General features: G+C 40.6%; 2 protein-coding genes across 2 annotated transcripts; both read right to left on the bottom strand.

The window, feature by feature from the left end:
* Nucleotides 1-61: 61 nt before the first annotated feature.
* jagn1a (jagunal homolog 1a) lies at nucleotides 62-2,219 on the bottom strand. Its single transcript, XM_069154189.1, has 3 exons — nucleotides 2,135-2,219; nucleotides 1,351-1,451; nucleotides 62-1,260 (listed from the first exon to the last, which is right to left on the bottom strand). Exons 2-3 carry the CDS (start codon nucleotides 1,437-1,439, stop codon nucleotides 798-800), a joined length of 552 nt encoding a protein of 183 aa, XP_069010290.1. The 5' UTR covers nucleotides 1,440-1,451; nucleotides 2,135-2,219; the 3' UTR covers nucleotides 62-797.
* A 3,329-nt stretch (nucleotides 2,220-5,548) lies between these two features.
* Nucleotides 5,549-8,079, bottom strand: col8a1a (collagen, type VIII, alpha 1a). Its single transcript, XM_069153588.1, has 2 exons — nucleotides 7,776-8,079; nucleotides 5,549-7,485 (listed from the first exon to the last, which is right to left on the bottom strand). Exons 1-2 carry the CDS (start codon nucleotides 8,077-8,079, stop codon nucleotides 5,549-5,551), a joined length of 2,241 nt encoding a protein of 746 aa, XP_069009689.1.
* Between the last annotated feature and the right edge of the window lie 7,617 nt (nucleotides 8,080-15,696).

Below are 15,696 nucleotides of genomic sequence, written 5' to 3'. Positions count from 1 at the left end.
GGCTGACTCCCTTTATTGTAGATTATCATCAAATATTAAACATGCTAAAGAGCTTTTTTTTTTTTTTTTTTTAATTATTTTTTATAATTGGTTTACAATGCATATTTTATATTTTATACACAGTACATAATAAACTGGCCTTCTGATACTAAATAAGAATAGCAAAACATAAAGTAGACATATTATTGTGATCACCACGTTTCTCTTTTAATGGGATTTACAACATAATATAGCGAGAGGTAGACTTAATAAAGGAGACAACATCAGCACATCTGCAGCAAAAGTACACCTACTTCCTTTCACATATACGGTAGCAATATCTTAGCAACTCGTATATGTTGTCTGTTTATGCTTTTAGCTGTTGAAATGTAGTAATTCTGTTCAAATCATGGCGGAAATATTATCCTGGTCCCAAATGGGCCCATTTTTTGTTTGTTTAGAGCAGAGCAGCAGTCCAGACTTGGTGTTGAAAAGGGTTCAAGGTGACTATGGATGTTGCTTTGACGCCACTCCCAACTAACCTGAGGCACCAGATTGTTTGGTACACTCTCATGAATCCAAGGTAAACTCCTGACTGGGTGTGCAAGACTCAAATCATCTGCTTTAAATAAAGGGTGATCCAGGAATTTAAGTTCCTGCGTAAATGGTACATCTCTATGTCAAAGGACACTGGTTTCTATGGGGTGATTGTTACATAAAAATAAAACTGAATAAGTAGAGATAAATAAGACTCATTACACATGTATAAATTAAGATTAAAAACCCATTTTAGCACAGTCACAGCTTTCTTTACTCCATCATTTCTTCTTTTTCTCCTGAGTGGTGTTAAACCACGAGTCTAAAAGTTTTTTCATGTAATATAACTGCCAGGCGTGCACCTGAACAGCGACCACCATGATGAGGTACATAACAGTCACTGCGGAGAATCCAAAAATGAAGCGGTATGCTTTTCCATGGCGGTAGAGCTGCTGAGCTACGGGAAACATCTCCATGCCACCGTATATGAGAGGCGCCACAGAGAACAGCCCTCCGCTGATCATGGACAGGACCAAGTAACTGACATTGTTCTTTGGGAGTGACAGACTGCTGCAGAGCAGAGGGAGGAGGCTGAGCAGGTAGGGGTACTCCCACTGGTACGGCATGGACACTGTGTCGTGTGACACCAGGTTGAAGTGGCTGACAGTTACCTGTGCAGCCACCAGCAGCCAGAGGAGAAGGTGGACCAAGTTCAACTTCCGCACCTCTGACTTCATAGAAGCACTGGAAAACAGAAAGTAGACACTCAGATTGCTGTTCAGCGAGAACGTTCAGTTTTAATGACTGATATCAGACATAGATAAAAGTACGTGCCTCATCTGGTAATGTGGGGTCACCCTCTCTCTGTGTTTAAAGTCACTTCCATTGCTGCCAGCAGATCTGAGTCCAACACGTGATGTCATGTTGAGAAAAACCTACAAACACACAAAAGAAATGACTTGAGACAAGCAGGACTAGAAACTGTTTTAATCTTTTATTCATTCATTAATCGTTAACACAACAAAAAGAAGGAAAATAGTGACACTATGCAGATCGTGATGTCTTCTGATCATTTGTAAATTGTCAAAAATCAATAGGCTACATATTCAGGATAATCAAAGATGTTTGATGTACCATCACATAGAGCTGAGAAAAGACAGCAAACCTGACGGCTGAAACAATGTGATGTAGACATAAAACATTAATCAGTTAAAATAGTTGCAAATTATATTTCTTTAAAAAACAAACAAACAGCTGATTATCTAAGTATTTGTTTCAGCTTTAGCACACAACATTTTACACTTTAACCTGCTTCTATCCCAATATGACAACATGAAGCTATGGGACAGAGGAGAGAGAAAATAAACAGAAAAAAATAATCTGTAATCTGCCATAATAAGCCAGACCGTTGAAGAGCTCTCATATCTTGATCCAAACAGATATTCAAACAGAAAATGACTCATTATTCATGAGCACATTAGCTGATCGTGCTAGAAAATCTAATTCAGCACCAACTTTGACCAGAGACGGATTGTATGTTAGACCGGTGTAGTTTGAACAGCAGCGACGACAATAGGGTGTGACCGTAGGTAGAATTTATCTCACCGACGGTACTTACCGACGTGTATTTTCCTGCGGCTTTCCGAGCTCGTTGTTTAAATTCGTGTCAACAGAGGATGTGATGAATGAGCGTCGCAACCGGCTCTGCGCATGCGTGCTACCAGCCGAACGCCCTCCCCCCGCAGCATCAGCATCTGTCCTCTCAACACACCCAATCGAGGATTTGAACCGGGACTGTGGACTGCAACGTTTCCTAAACGGATCGCCCTTCTAGAAGCAATTCGATTTATAAATCTAACATGGTTAACATTTGCCCACTGCAATCAGACTGTACAATAACTCTCTGGCCAAATCCATCACACAACAATAATATATTTGTTGTTTGTTTAGTTTAGTTTAGTTTAATATTATTCTATTTTGATTTGTATATAATGTGCATTTAAACAAAACAAATATATTTATTATTTTTTTACTACCCTCTATTTTTTATTTGTCATTTTTATTGCTTTGCCCTGTATACACTGCTGTAACGTAAACATTTTCCTTTGAGGGATTAATAAAGCATCCATCCATCCATCCATCCATCCATCCATCCATCCATCCATCTATCCATCTATCTATCTATCTATCTATCTATCTATCTATCTATCTATCTATCTATCTATCTATCTATCTATCTATCTATCTATCTATCTATCTATCTATCTATCTATCTATCTATCTATCTATCTATCTATCTATCTATCTATCTATCTATCTGTGTGTCATGCGCAAACCTGCTTTGGGACCCTGGGCAAGAATTAAGTTGCTGGGTTGCTGTTAACCTTCAACGTCTCTCTGTCTGTACCGTGTCTCTTCTTGTTTATGATCTGGCTCCATATTTGCAATGGGATCATTAAATTAAATGTCTTAATTTAGGAATAGTTTTTCAAACTTTCTAGAAATAAAAGCCTCTTCAAGACCCCCAAAAGGGCATCTTGTGAGTTGGTGGCTGATGTGAACTCACCTAAAAAATAAATATATACTACAATGACTGACTGACATTTTACACTATTACCTGTGAATGGGTGGATTTTGCGTATGATATAAATCATATTATCCATGGACTATGAAAAAGCCAGTGTATCTTTTACCGTGCTTTTGTCAGTCCTAAAACTTTAATTGCGAAAAGGGTGGCTTCCCAAGCCATTCAAAGTAGTCATTACACTGTAAATGTAATGACCTACATGACATTAATAGATTACCAACCAAATATGTATTTTATGACATATTTTGTCCCCGATATGGCCCAACCAATTATTCCAGTTATCACTGGGCTATTGCTTTAGAGCTGGACCGTTCCACTTCAACAAAAACAATAAACAGTGATGCCTTGCATACTTTCTCTTACCACACAGTATCCAGATGTCTTGCAGTGAAACATTATCAAATGAGTCAATTTAACATGAACATATCATATTTTACTGGAAGTGTCAAGTTACCCAGGATACATATAACCTGACAATTCTATCAAGATTTGAATTGATCTTCCGACAACTTTTTTATTGATGAGGCACCACAGTCAGGTAGTTGATATGCCATCATCAGTCAAATGAGCTTGATTTGCTTACTGTGATGTTCAAGATGATGTCAGTGACAATTTCTTTTAATTAAACAAGTTTTATTTAGAAAAAACAGACAATAGTAACAAACTTGAAACATTAATACAGATTATTTGGTTACAATGACAATATCAGCACCATGGTTATCTTCCTTTGAAGGTTTTCATACTCTATGTTCTCTACTTTGTATGGAGGCAATAAGCAGTAAAAATAATAAATTACTGACATAATTGTTTTTTTTGAATTGCTGCAACATTCAATACTTGCTTCAAGTCCATTTGGTATAATTCAGCAAAGCTCACCAAGAATGCAGTAGAACTTGATTTTGTTGTCACCCCTAAACAAATCACACCACCCCACTGTTTCACTTCAAAGTAACAAACTATAATTTATTTTCCAAATATAACTACCTCTTATGTATAAATATTCTGTCATTTCAGCCATAATCGGATAATGTGAGATATGCTTCTGATCAGAATATAATTCGATGAATTTTACGTTAAAGCAGGAAAGAAGAGGGATAGCAGGTAACAGTTCAAGTCATTATGTTCAAAAAGAGAGATTTGTCTTCTTACAGTAGGACTGAATGAAACACTACTTAATCCATTTGTGGTATTATTTTGTACCATTACCTGTACATTTGTTCACGTGAAGGTGTGTGTTTTAATGTATCACCTATATACCTGTATAATGCTGCACTTTAGCTGGTGAGAGAGAATTGCTTTTGTTTTGGGTCGACTTCTCTGTTTAATGTGTTATAATGTTTTATAAAGTGTATGGAGTGGTTTTAGTTCAGAGCAAAATTGTGTTTTAATTTGAATTCCATGATTTTTTTTTTTCACAAAACAGTTTCTTAACAGCACTACACCCATCTGCAAACATTAAAACATAAAATTAACATTACATTCTTACTCTTTAAATCTCACTCAAGAGCAGTAGTCAGTTAGCAACATACTCGCTCTGGTTGTTCATTACTTAGTTTTGACCATCTAAGCTTTGTGTTTTGAATTGCCATTAATTGTCACAGGCCTATAACAGGTGTCTTTGACGTGTGCATTTCCATTATGCACTTCTTAATTTCAGAATCTGCTCACAAACAGTATTTTACAAATATAATTATTTTTTGGAAATCTACTGAGGAGCTTGAGAAAATTTTCATTGGAAATTAGAATTGGACTATTCTCTTTCCAAAACATTTGCAGGCTACACAACTAGAAATGTGTTTACCTTTAAAATAAAACAGGTACATACTACTGTAATGCAAACCTTATAACAATCTTGCTGTTATCAATAGAACGACAAAAACTGTGTTCATATAAAGGTATGCATGCAAAAATATTGGTTTATGTCTTCATGTTTTCTACTGTCTTTCACATTCTTTGCGACATGGGGTAGCTGCCAATTTTGAAAACGTGCAGAGACTAAATTTGCCACTGTTGAAACAGTGTAATTCACACTGTACAGTTTGTTTTATCATCTTTTACATACACTTCACATGTTCCCTACATGTTTGTACCGTATAACAAATTGCACTCTTCAGGGTTTCTGGCGCATTTATGTATAAAAATACATCTGGAGCCATCTTTGAGGTGATCTTTGCATGTCATTTGTGCATTCTTATACATCTCATATGATTCCCAATTAAAACGGCTATTAGGCTTTACAGTATAAAGGTACATACAGGCCGTCAAACATTTCCTTAAAACATTTTATCTTGTCCTCTCATCTCTGTTGACGAGCTCAACAGTTTGTTGATTCTACATTAAAAGACTGTTCAGCTGAGGGTAATTTATGATCATGTTTTATATTATACAAAAATAAGCTCCCACATCATTCTCATTGAAGCTTCTCTCTCCCTGGAGTTTGTGGTTTTACATTGGATATAACAGGTACCCGGAAAAGGAGGAATGCACATACTGCCCAGCATATAGTCCTGAGGCCTGATCTGAGGGCATCTGAATATACACAGTGTCCCCGGGTTGTAGAGGTAGGACTGCACTCCCTGACGCTTGGTCTAGGATACCCTTTTTGTATTCATCATATGTATACATCACCGGCTCATTGTTTCTCATCAGAGCCACCCACACATTCGCTCCTTTGCAATGAATGTGGTAGGAAAAGTAATAAATGCCAGGCATGTCACAGGTGAAAATCCCTGTCTGTGGGTTGTAGTTTTGGCGACCGTTGTACAAGAGCTTGTCAAAGACGACTGGAGTGCTCACAGGTGGAAAGGGAGTTGTTGCTACAGCTGTGAATGCGGGCATTTCCAACCCACTGGGACCCATTACTTCTGCCCCATTACCTCCGTACTTGCCCTTCTTACCATAACTTCCGGCCTTAACACCATCTAGTCCTGGGCCCATCTCAGAGAGCACTCCTGCCATATCAGGAGACAGACCAGATGCTCCGGGTGGGCCTGGTGGTCCAGGGAGGCCAGGCTGACCTGGTTGTCCAGAGGGTCCAGACGGGCCCTCTTTTCCCGGGGGACCTATTGGACCAATTAGACCTGGACTTCCCTCAGCTGCAATGCCTGGTGAACCTGGAGGACCGTTATCTCCTTTTGGTCCAGGTAGACCAGGAGCCCCAATTGGTCCTGCTGCACCATCCATTCCTGGAATTCCTTTTGGACCCTGTGGTCCCACTTCACCAGGCAGTCCACCTTGTCCTTTTGGACCAGGAAGTCCTGGAAGAGCAGGAGTACCAGGGAGACCTTTATGCCCGTCGTCTCCTTTGTCACCACTTGGCCCTGGTGGACCTTTTGGTCCTGGCTGTCCACGTTCTCCTGGCAGACCAGCCTTACCAGGCATTCCTGAAGGACCAGGGTCACCTTGGGTTCCATCAAGCCCTTTAGGTCCTCCCTCTCCACAGTCTCCTTTAGGACCAGGTGTACCTATACCTCCTGGGGGTCCCATTGATCCTGAAGGACCTGGTGGGCCATTTGATCCAGGGGGTCCAAGCATACCAGGTAGTCCTCCATGACCTTTATCTCCCTTTGGTCCAGGAGATCCAGGTGGCCCACCCATACCTTTATCACCTTTTGGTCCTGGGATTCCTGGTTTGCTAAATCCTGGTAATCCAGCCTTTCCTGGCAAACCTGGTGGTCCCGGATAACCTTTCCCACCTGGCATTCCTGGCTGTCCCGGCAGTCCATTTTGACCTGGCTTTCCTTGACCAGGGAGACCTGGTGGCCCAGGCTGTCCTCCTTCACCAGGTGGCCCAGCAAGTCCTGGCTGTCCAGGATGTCCTTTTTCACCTGGTGGTCCTTGTGGGCCTGGCGCCCCATTCAACCCAGGTTTTCCAAAACCAGGCAGTCCTCTTGAGCCAGCAGGTCCAGGGGGCCCTGGGAGCCCTTTGTGACCTGGTTGTCCTGGCTGTCCCATTCCTTTGTCTCCTTTGGGTCCCGGTAATCCTGGTAGTCCTGGCAGACCTTTGTGACCTGGCTCTGCTTTGGGCCCTGGCTGACCAGGTAATCCCTGAACTCCTGGTTTACCTATTCCTGGAAGCCCAGGTGGTCCTGGAGCACCTTGAGCCCCTGGCTGTCCAGCTGGCCCATCTTCACCTCTAGGGCCCATTTCTCCTTGAGGCCCTGTCTCACCATTTCCTCCTGGCTTTCCTGGAAGCCCAGGTAAACCTGGTTTTCCCATTCCAGGCCCTCCTGGTGGACCAGGAGGTCCAGGTCGTCCTGCAGGTCCTGGCTGTCCATTTCCTGGAGGCCCAGGAGGTCCTGGTGGTCCCTCTGGTCCAGGTGGCCCAGTTGGGCCGGGCTCCCCCAGTGGAACTCCCTCAGCTCCACGAGGGATTGTCTGACCTGTGAGAGATGAGATCAATATTCGGCCAGAAATTATATATGGACAAATGTTTGGTTATGAAGTTATGAAGCACACACATGCACACAAAAATTATACATAGTTGAGCGTAAGAAACACTTCCCATAAATACTTTTTGGGTAATTGAAGCAGCACTGCAGCAAACACCCTATTATATTCTAAAAAAAAAAAAAAGAAACTATTTGTGCACTTGTCAGGTTTTAGCTGGTAATGTCAAATGTTAAAAGTCTGATTATTGGCTTTTCTCTGGTAAAAATGTTGACTTTCTCACCTTTGTCTTGGCCACCATTATAGCCACCGGCGCCGCCTCCTTTTCGAGCATTGTCTTTGCCTTTGTGCATAGGCATCTGGGGTAGCTCCTTCCTGTAGTGGGGATACTGCATATAGGGCATCTCTTTGCCGAGATACTGTTGCTGAGGAAAGCCTTCTTTGCCCATGCCCATGTGTTGGAGGTGCTGCATCGGCTGGTATGGTTGAGGGTGCTGTTTGTGTCCGTAGTATGCCCCGCCACTCACATACGTAAGTACTCCAATCTGTAGCAGTGTCAGGAGGAAGGGGGCAGGGAGGGGAGACATGGCCAAGGCCTGTATGGAAGAAGACAAGATATGAGATAAAGCTGCAGTGAATTTCACAGCACGTTTGATGCCGGGATTGCAGTTATGGGAGTGGCCACAGAAAGAAACATTTTTTAAATCGTGCGCACTAAATACAAAATCAAGGCCACGAGATGTTAAATCGTGCCCACGAATTAGTAAACCGTGCAGACCAAATAGCATTTTGTTCCCACGTTTTAATTAATTTGTGCGCACGAGATAAGTTTCGATATAGAGAGACAGCACAGCACAACAGGCTTTCTCCTCTCAGCATGAAGTCCAACTGTCAGTTGATCATCTGTAAAGTCGATAGCATCCTCAAAGTTAGCATATTGCCAACGATATAATCCATAAACTCTCAATATCATCATTATTGCCTTTTACTAACAATATTCCTTTGCATCCCTTGTGTTACAGCTGTCCTTAGTTGTTGTCAGCGTGGCCATCATAGCCAGTCTGACTAATCAGTGACAGATATGGATATGATCAGTATGAAATGGCATGTGATGTGTACAAAATTTTTATCGCTGGTTTTCCTCGGTGCATACATACATACACTGCCATTTCAGACCATCAGAAGATAGATAATAATGAGAAAACACCCCGACGTCTTTGAAAATAATGTCAACGCCACGAGAAAACATCTGATGCTACGATAATAGCAATTGTTTACTCACTCAATGTATTTATACATAGTATAGTGTCTGTATTAGTCTTTTTGGTCTCTGTTAACTAAGAACAGGGAATGCAAAGCATGATTGTTAGTAAAAGGCAATGATGGCCTCAATTTAGTATTTTGTGCGTATGAGTTAATTCAAACGTGGGACCGAAATACTATTTCGTGCTCACAATTTAGTATTTTGCGGCCTCGCTTTAGTAATTCGTGCGCATGATTGATTTATTTTGTCTCCATGGCCACTCCGGGGTTCCGTAGTTATGCATTTCCTGCAAAATCAATAATGTCTTCAAGTAAATAATTCCATATGTAAAGTATTGGCAAGGAGGGGCACTGTCTCCCTCTGCTGGATATTTGTTGGATCTACACAACGGACCTACACTGTACATAGTCACTGTTACAATAATGTCACGGGCAGACAAAAAAAATACATTTCTTTTTATGATCTAATCTACAAAAACAAACAAAATATATTGTAAGAGTAAATGCGCTTTGCAGGTGGCATAGTTGGTATCTCTATCACATTAAATATTCTAGAAAACCACCATAAATATAATGACACCCTGGACAAATTTTAACCTTAATAATGATTATTATTATATATTTGAGATAATTCATTCAGCATTTTTTTTCTATAAACTCGTAGTGCTTTGTATCTCATTGCAACTTTATCAAGATGACATCCATGGTATGTTAAACAGTGTTGTAGTCCACTGGTGGTGATTTATAACCTTCTAAATAACTTAAATGTGTTTAAATTTCAAACTCGGCTAATACCAAGCTACAGTTTGTCAGGTAAGGTCTCACATGCCCTCCAAACCATTGAGACCTGGCATAAATAGCACACATCAGATAATAAGAAATGTGTCACTCAAATGCAAGCACATATTAATGTTGTCCACGAGAGGGAGCCATACTAAATGTCACACACAATATATCTTTTTGGGTGAATCTGTCCTGCAAGAGCACACATAATATCTTTAAATCTCACCAGAATATGTTCAATGCTGTTGGAGGCAAAGATGCTTAAATACCATGGCCACAATTTTGTGTTGGCACATATGAGTGCTTACACTAAATTGCCTTTTCAGTAATGTGACTACATCATAGGCCAGCAGATGTGCACATATTTATACAACAGTCATAACTCTGTCACACTTAAATGATCAGCAGGATTTATAGTCTGAATGACTGAGATGAGTGACAAGAAAGCATTTTGGTATTTTTAGACACAGTCAATGTTTTGAACACTCGAGTTTGGTTTTTCTTTTTACAAGCGTGTGAAGTATTTCTGCCACCTCCAAGCCAACTCAGTGGTGTGCACACCCCTCCTGTTGGTATTATTAGGAGCATTTGTTTCATTCTTGCCTCACTGCAACCACTGACACAAAAACAAAACAATAAAAATGCTCATTAACGGTGCAAAAAAAAAGGTATCTCATGGTGAGAAATTTCTACAGCCACCTGGAGTCCCCGTCATAAGTACGGGTACTACCAGGGTGCCACCCCCTTTTCCCACCGCAAACCGTAAATCATCTCCAGTTAACTCTGCTGAGAAATAGAGGAAGAATCCATTCATTTCTCATTGCCTCTTGTTTTGGCCTGCAGTCAGATGTCTGGTCCAAAAATACATTTTTGAGCAAGCAGAGTTGCAGTCGAGCTGTGCAGTTCAGACCAACTACTTATGTTTTACATCCATTAATTACTCTCCTGTTCTCTGCTTTAAATGGTCAGTGAAGGGGCAAAGTGTTTCCTTCACGACACTGAACATTAATTCATCTTTCAGCTGCTGTTCTGACTGTGTACTGGCTTTATTCAGTCATTCTTATAAGTACCATTTCCATCTTGGTCTCAAGCCACTTACTTCCAGCCTAACTCCCTTGGCCAGCTTCAAATGTGATCTCGGTGCCAGTTGTATTCTGGCCAACTCATTTGTAGGATTTCTAATTCACATCCTCCGTGTCCACTCCGTCACTGGCTCTGTATTTTCTCTGCCCTTTGACCTTTTCTCAGTCGTCTGGTGATTTTGACATGGCCGTGCCACTGTCTCCCCTGATGAGAGCTGGCCTTTGAAGGAAGTCCACCTAGTTTCCAGGATGACAGACGCCAGACATGCCAAAGAGTCCAGACGAATGCCACAAACTTTTCTCAACAAGAAATGGAACCTATTTTTGCCTGCCGGGTGGAAGACATGGTTTGTTCCCAGTATCCTTATCAGCAGAAAAAAATCTGTGACGTCTGCAGAAGTTGCTGGAGTGGGGGGAGGAATAAAGTTGGTGATTATAACGTGTGACACAAGCTGAGCATCAAGTCTTTCCCATCCTCTGTATGAGGCTGCATTATGGTTGTTTTGTCAGGATGTTATCTCTTATCTGATATGATATCATAATAAAGACCAGAGGATGTTTCAGCAATGGAAACACAGTAAAATGAAGTCTAACTGAATACATAAGCATGAAGATGGTTAATATCTGAGTATAATAAGTATGATAATCTGAAGAATTGATTTTGTCTTTACTAACAAAGTGCACACATAGTTCTTTACAAAAGATGACACGGCATACTTGTGTTCAGGTTAGAAATGCGTTCTCTTTGAGAGTTGGGGCCGGATGCTGCGGTCGGAAGACAGAGATGCATTGATCTTGAGATATTTGTCAGGTTCAAATATTCAGACATTCTTTTGACAGCAAATACTTAGAGCTAGAAATCCATCAAAAGCTCCTGAAGAAACTCTGAAAACTTTCACCTACTATCTATTGGCATGGCGGACGCAGTCGCTGTTCGCAACTTTCCACAACATAACAAAGAAGCTTTATGTTGTCAAATACGCAGGTCTTAATGAGAGGACAATAAAAACATGATTCATCAAAAAGATTGTATTTACAAGTGCATGAAATTCAGTATTGAAATGTGTGAACAAGGGTTCAAGCTAACATTGGTAATAAAAACGTCTGATTCAGACCTGATCGCAGATATTTACCCACAAATTGATATAATAAATCCTTTTATATATATATATATATATATATATATTGCTCATCTTTCTTAAAATGAATCCTGTTCTGTCTCCACTGTGAAAGCAGTTTGACACATTTTCACAAATGGTTTTTCATCGAAGACCATTGAACAAATAACTCAGCAGCTTTCACTGAGTTTTCTGCCGAGAGAAATGAAATCAGTGACGACTGTTTTCTCTGACTTGCATACAAAAAAATTCACAGACTATGTGAATAATGTAAAAATGTAATTAGATAATAACCAGAAAGAAAATTCATTTTTAATGGATAATTAGGAGAGATGGCGATATCAGAGATGGACAATGTATGATATATAAGATGATATAAAATAGTATAATAACTAACACCATATATACATAACAAACATAAGAAAATAAATGTGACAGGTTTACTACCTCAGTGTCAGTGTATGTGTGCGTGTGTGCGTGTGTGTGTGTGTGTGTGCGTGTGTGTGTGTGTGTGTGTGTGTGTGTGTGTGCGTGCACGCATAGGTGTTTTTAAAGTAGCGGAAATATTCTGACAAAACTTGCATCTGTAAATCAGAGGGACCGTACAACGAGAGGTCTGTTCAGTGTCACATAGCAACACCCTATGGAAACACCTTCTGTCTTTACCTGGTGTGCTTCTCTTCAACACATTATTCTACCGAAGTGTTGCCTCCCGAGTGACTTGTTCATACAGCAGGGTCACTTTCAGACATAAACCAGCAATTTCCACGTGTTCACTTGTTGTTAGAGAAAATAGGGAGAGAAGGGTGAGTTATACCAAAGTGACAATAGAAGTCTGTTATAATGATCAGTTATTTTCCAGTGATAGTGTCATCCCTCTTTGTCCATACAGATGACTGACAGGGTGTCACATATAAATGTGGCACAGCTGTGACCAGTCATGATGGCGTGAGTAATGTGTTTGTAGAGGTTTGCAGTTTAATTTTTCATGTGCTGGTGTCAAGCAGTTTGACTCCCACCCACGATGACTCTCTGACAAGAAGTCATTTGTAACAGCGACCAAACAGGACCAGCAACCATGTTCTACATTTTCACTTCAGGCAGATGCCACTCATGTGTCACTCAGTTCACACCCTTCTCATACCGGTTTGTTTATGAGGCAGAGGAAATGCACACACATATACAGCACTGACAAGATTGGAGAGGAAAGCAAAAACGGCATCTGAGTTGACACACACTGACAGAATGACTGTTCAGTGTTTCCTCTCGCATAAAAGGTTGGACAGAGAGCTGTGTCGAGGGCCGACATATGACACGAGTTTGTGACACCACAAACTTACAGAATTCCAAATGGCTCGTCCAATACAGGCATTGTAACGCTTTCACAGTATTTACCTAGACTTGCTTTATCATCAAAACAAATGGAATGGAAATAAATGGAAATCAGAATTTTTTTTTTTATACAATATAAGACCTAAAAAAAACAGCTAACAGTTTCTGGAAAGTTATCAGGTCATCTTGTTCACTTTGACACAGCAGTCCTTAAAACAATTTGATTTTTGGAAATGATCTCACACTACTGGCATGTTTTTCACGTATTTTTGAGATCGTGGTATTCAGTAATTGACATCAAAACAAGAGTCTGCCATGCACATAGTTCTGTGAGGCTGTACTGCACTGAGCCACATGCTCACATGTTAATGTTTAGCAGGTATTTAAGATAGAACAGCAGAAGACATGAATATCATTAGTTTGAGATTAGTCATAAACCAAATATGATGTCTGACCGAATGATGGCACCAGATGAAAAGATCACGAATGTTTTCTAATTTATTTTGGATACGACTTGAACGTGTGGACCAACTTTCATAGGAGTGCATTTAACTGCTGCTGAGATGTTTCACTAAAAAACACAAACATTAACCTCGGGGTGGCACTACAACTGAAGTCAATAGATCATCAAAATCTTCAGGAATCATCCCTCTCAGGGTCATGACGTTCGTGCAAGATTTCATGACAATCCATCGAATAGTTACTGAGATATTTCAGACAAATGAGACAGATTGTAGCGTGGCGAACAAAAGCTCATCGAGAGACAACTAATTTAATCTCGCTCTGGCTGCTGTATGAGTAGAAAATAGTACATTAGAAGATTATTCATTTACTTTTTGGACACTTACAATATCACCTTTGCTGAGTGTCATTCAAACTGACCCAGTATGAGAAAACAGTCCAGGGGGACAAGGACGTACAAATATCTGCCATTAGGACCCTGATTTTCCCACATCTGCTGCTACAATCATTATGTGTCTGGACATACACCACTGAGCTCTCACCATGTGCTGCCTGACCCAGACAGTTTAAAAAATAAGCAAAGCTCAAAGCTGTCTACCTTGTATGTGTCATGTATGTGTTTGAATGTGTATCTGTGTGCCTCTGTCTCCTTGACTGCTTCCAGATGTCCATCTTTTTGACATTTCACATAAACGAAACACAGTCAATTGTTCATCAGGTGCGTGACGTGAGAGCACTTGTGGGCGTCATATGGCTGTAAGCTGTCATTTCTACTGAGTCAACCCTCACCCAGTGGAAACTGAGGTGTTGGCTACTGCGATTTATACAAGCTGCGATGTCCAGGATCTCATTAAAATTGCAGCAGCTGTGCAGCCCCCCAGACAAACGTGTAAAGTTGTGTAAGTGTGTAGCTCTTGTGATTTGCCGCCACTTGCTGGAAGGAATGCAGCAAGAGAACATTAAAAACACATATTTCCATTAAGTTGCCTCAAACATGATGGAAGAATGCACTTTTAGATCTAGTTACAAACAAAAGGAAAGAAACAGTAAAGAAATAAAGAAACAAAATTACATGTTCAACCTTAAAATATCTTTTGAAGAAAAAAACGATTTATTATGAAGCAAATGTATTTGAAATATGTAATTGTTTCTGTACCTTCCGAAACTTGTGGTATCAGGATGAACATTAGATAGTATTAAGAATAGTGGTGATTATAATGTGGAGTTACATTGTCAAACTGTCTAATAGTGAGCTCGAGAGTTTAGAGCAGACGTTTATTTTCATATGTCAAAATTGTATGAGGAGAAATTGGGGAATGATTTCATACATTTATATCAGAAAGATTGTTATCTAGGAAAATCAGGGAAGACAAATAACAATGTCATTGGTACTGTCTCTTATGGATATTATAGTATTGTAATCTGTATCGTAACTCCTCAATAGACAAAAATGGAGGACAGGAAAAGAGGAAGCGATAATGATGAAGAGAGGCAGTTGGCTGATTCATGGAAACACACCTGTGTCTCGTGTCCTGGATGTATAGTGTCACACACACACACACACACACACACACACACACACACACACACACACACACACACACACACACACACACACACACACACACACACACAAAAAGCATGCACATATATATACGTGATGGATCTCAGATGATGGATAGGACAACCTAATACACACAGTGATGCAGTGTGCCACATTCTCACCCAGAAGCACTTTTAATCTTCCCCTGCATTAAACCAGGATGGTAATATAAGCAGTGCATCTCCCGCCATCACGTCTCCAGACACATCTGTCAGAGAGACTTTTCTCACCGTCTCCCTTTCTTCCTGTGTCTCTGTGTGCACAGAGCCATGTCTGTTCTGCTCCATCAGCCTCATCTTTCCTCTTTCTGTCTCCGTCTGTCTGCTTGCCCTCGCCGGCCCTTTTTCTCCCCTCGGAAACATCCTGGTTCAGTGACCTGAGGCCACTCAGTCACCTTGCAGACTGTGGTGGAGGTCAGAGGACAAGACAGTCTGTTTCTTCAAACCACCATGCTGACACACCAGGGAGAACAACGGCACAAAAGTCCAGAGGGAATGAGACGTTCTGCTCATGTTTTATGTTTGTGCGTGTGAAAAGGAAGCTTTAAAGCTAAATTACACT

This window comes from Embiotoca jacksoni, unplaced genomic scaffold, assembly GCF_022577435.1.
Source record: "Embiotoca jacksoni isolate LCO1_2020_lvr unplaced genomic scaffold, fEmbJac1.0.p SCAF_2, whole genome shotgun sequence".
Taxonomy (NCBI): domain Eukaryota; kingdom Metazoa; phylum Chordata; class Actinopteri; family Embiotocidae; genus Embiotoca; species Embiotoca jacksoni.
This window is presented reverse-complemented; position numbering and strand designations above follow the sequence as displayed.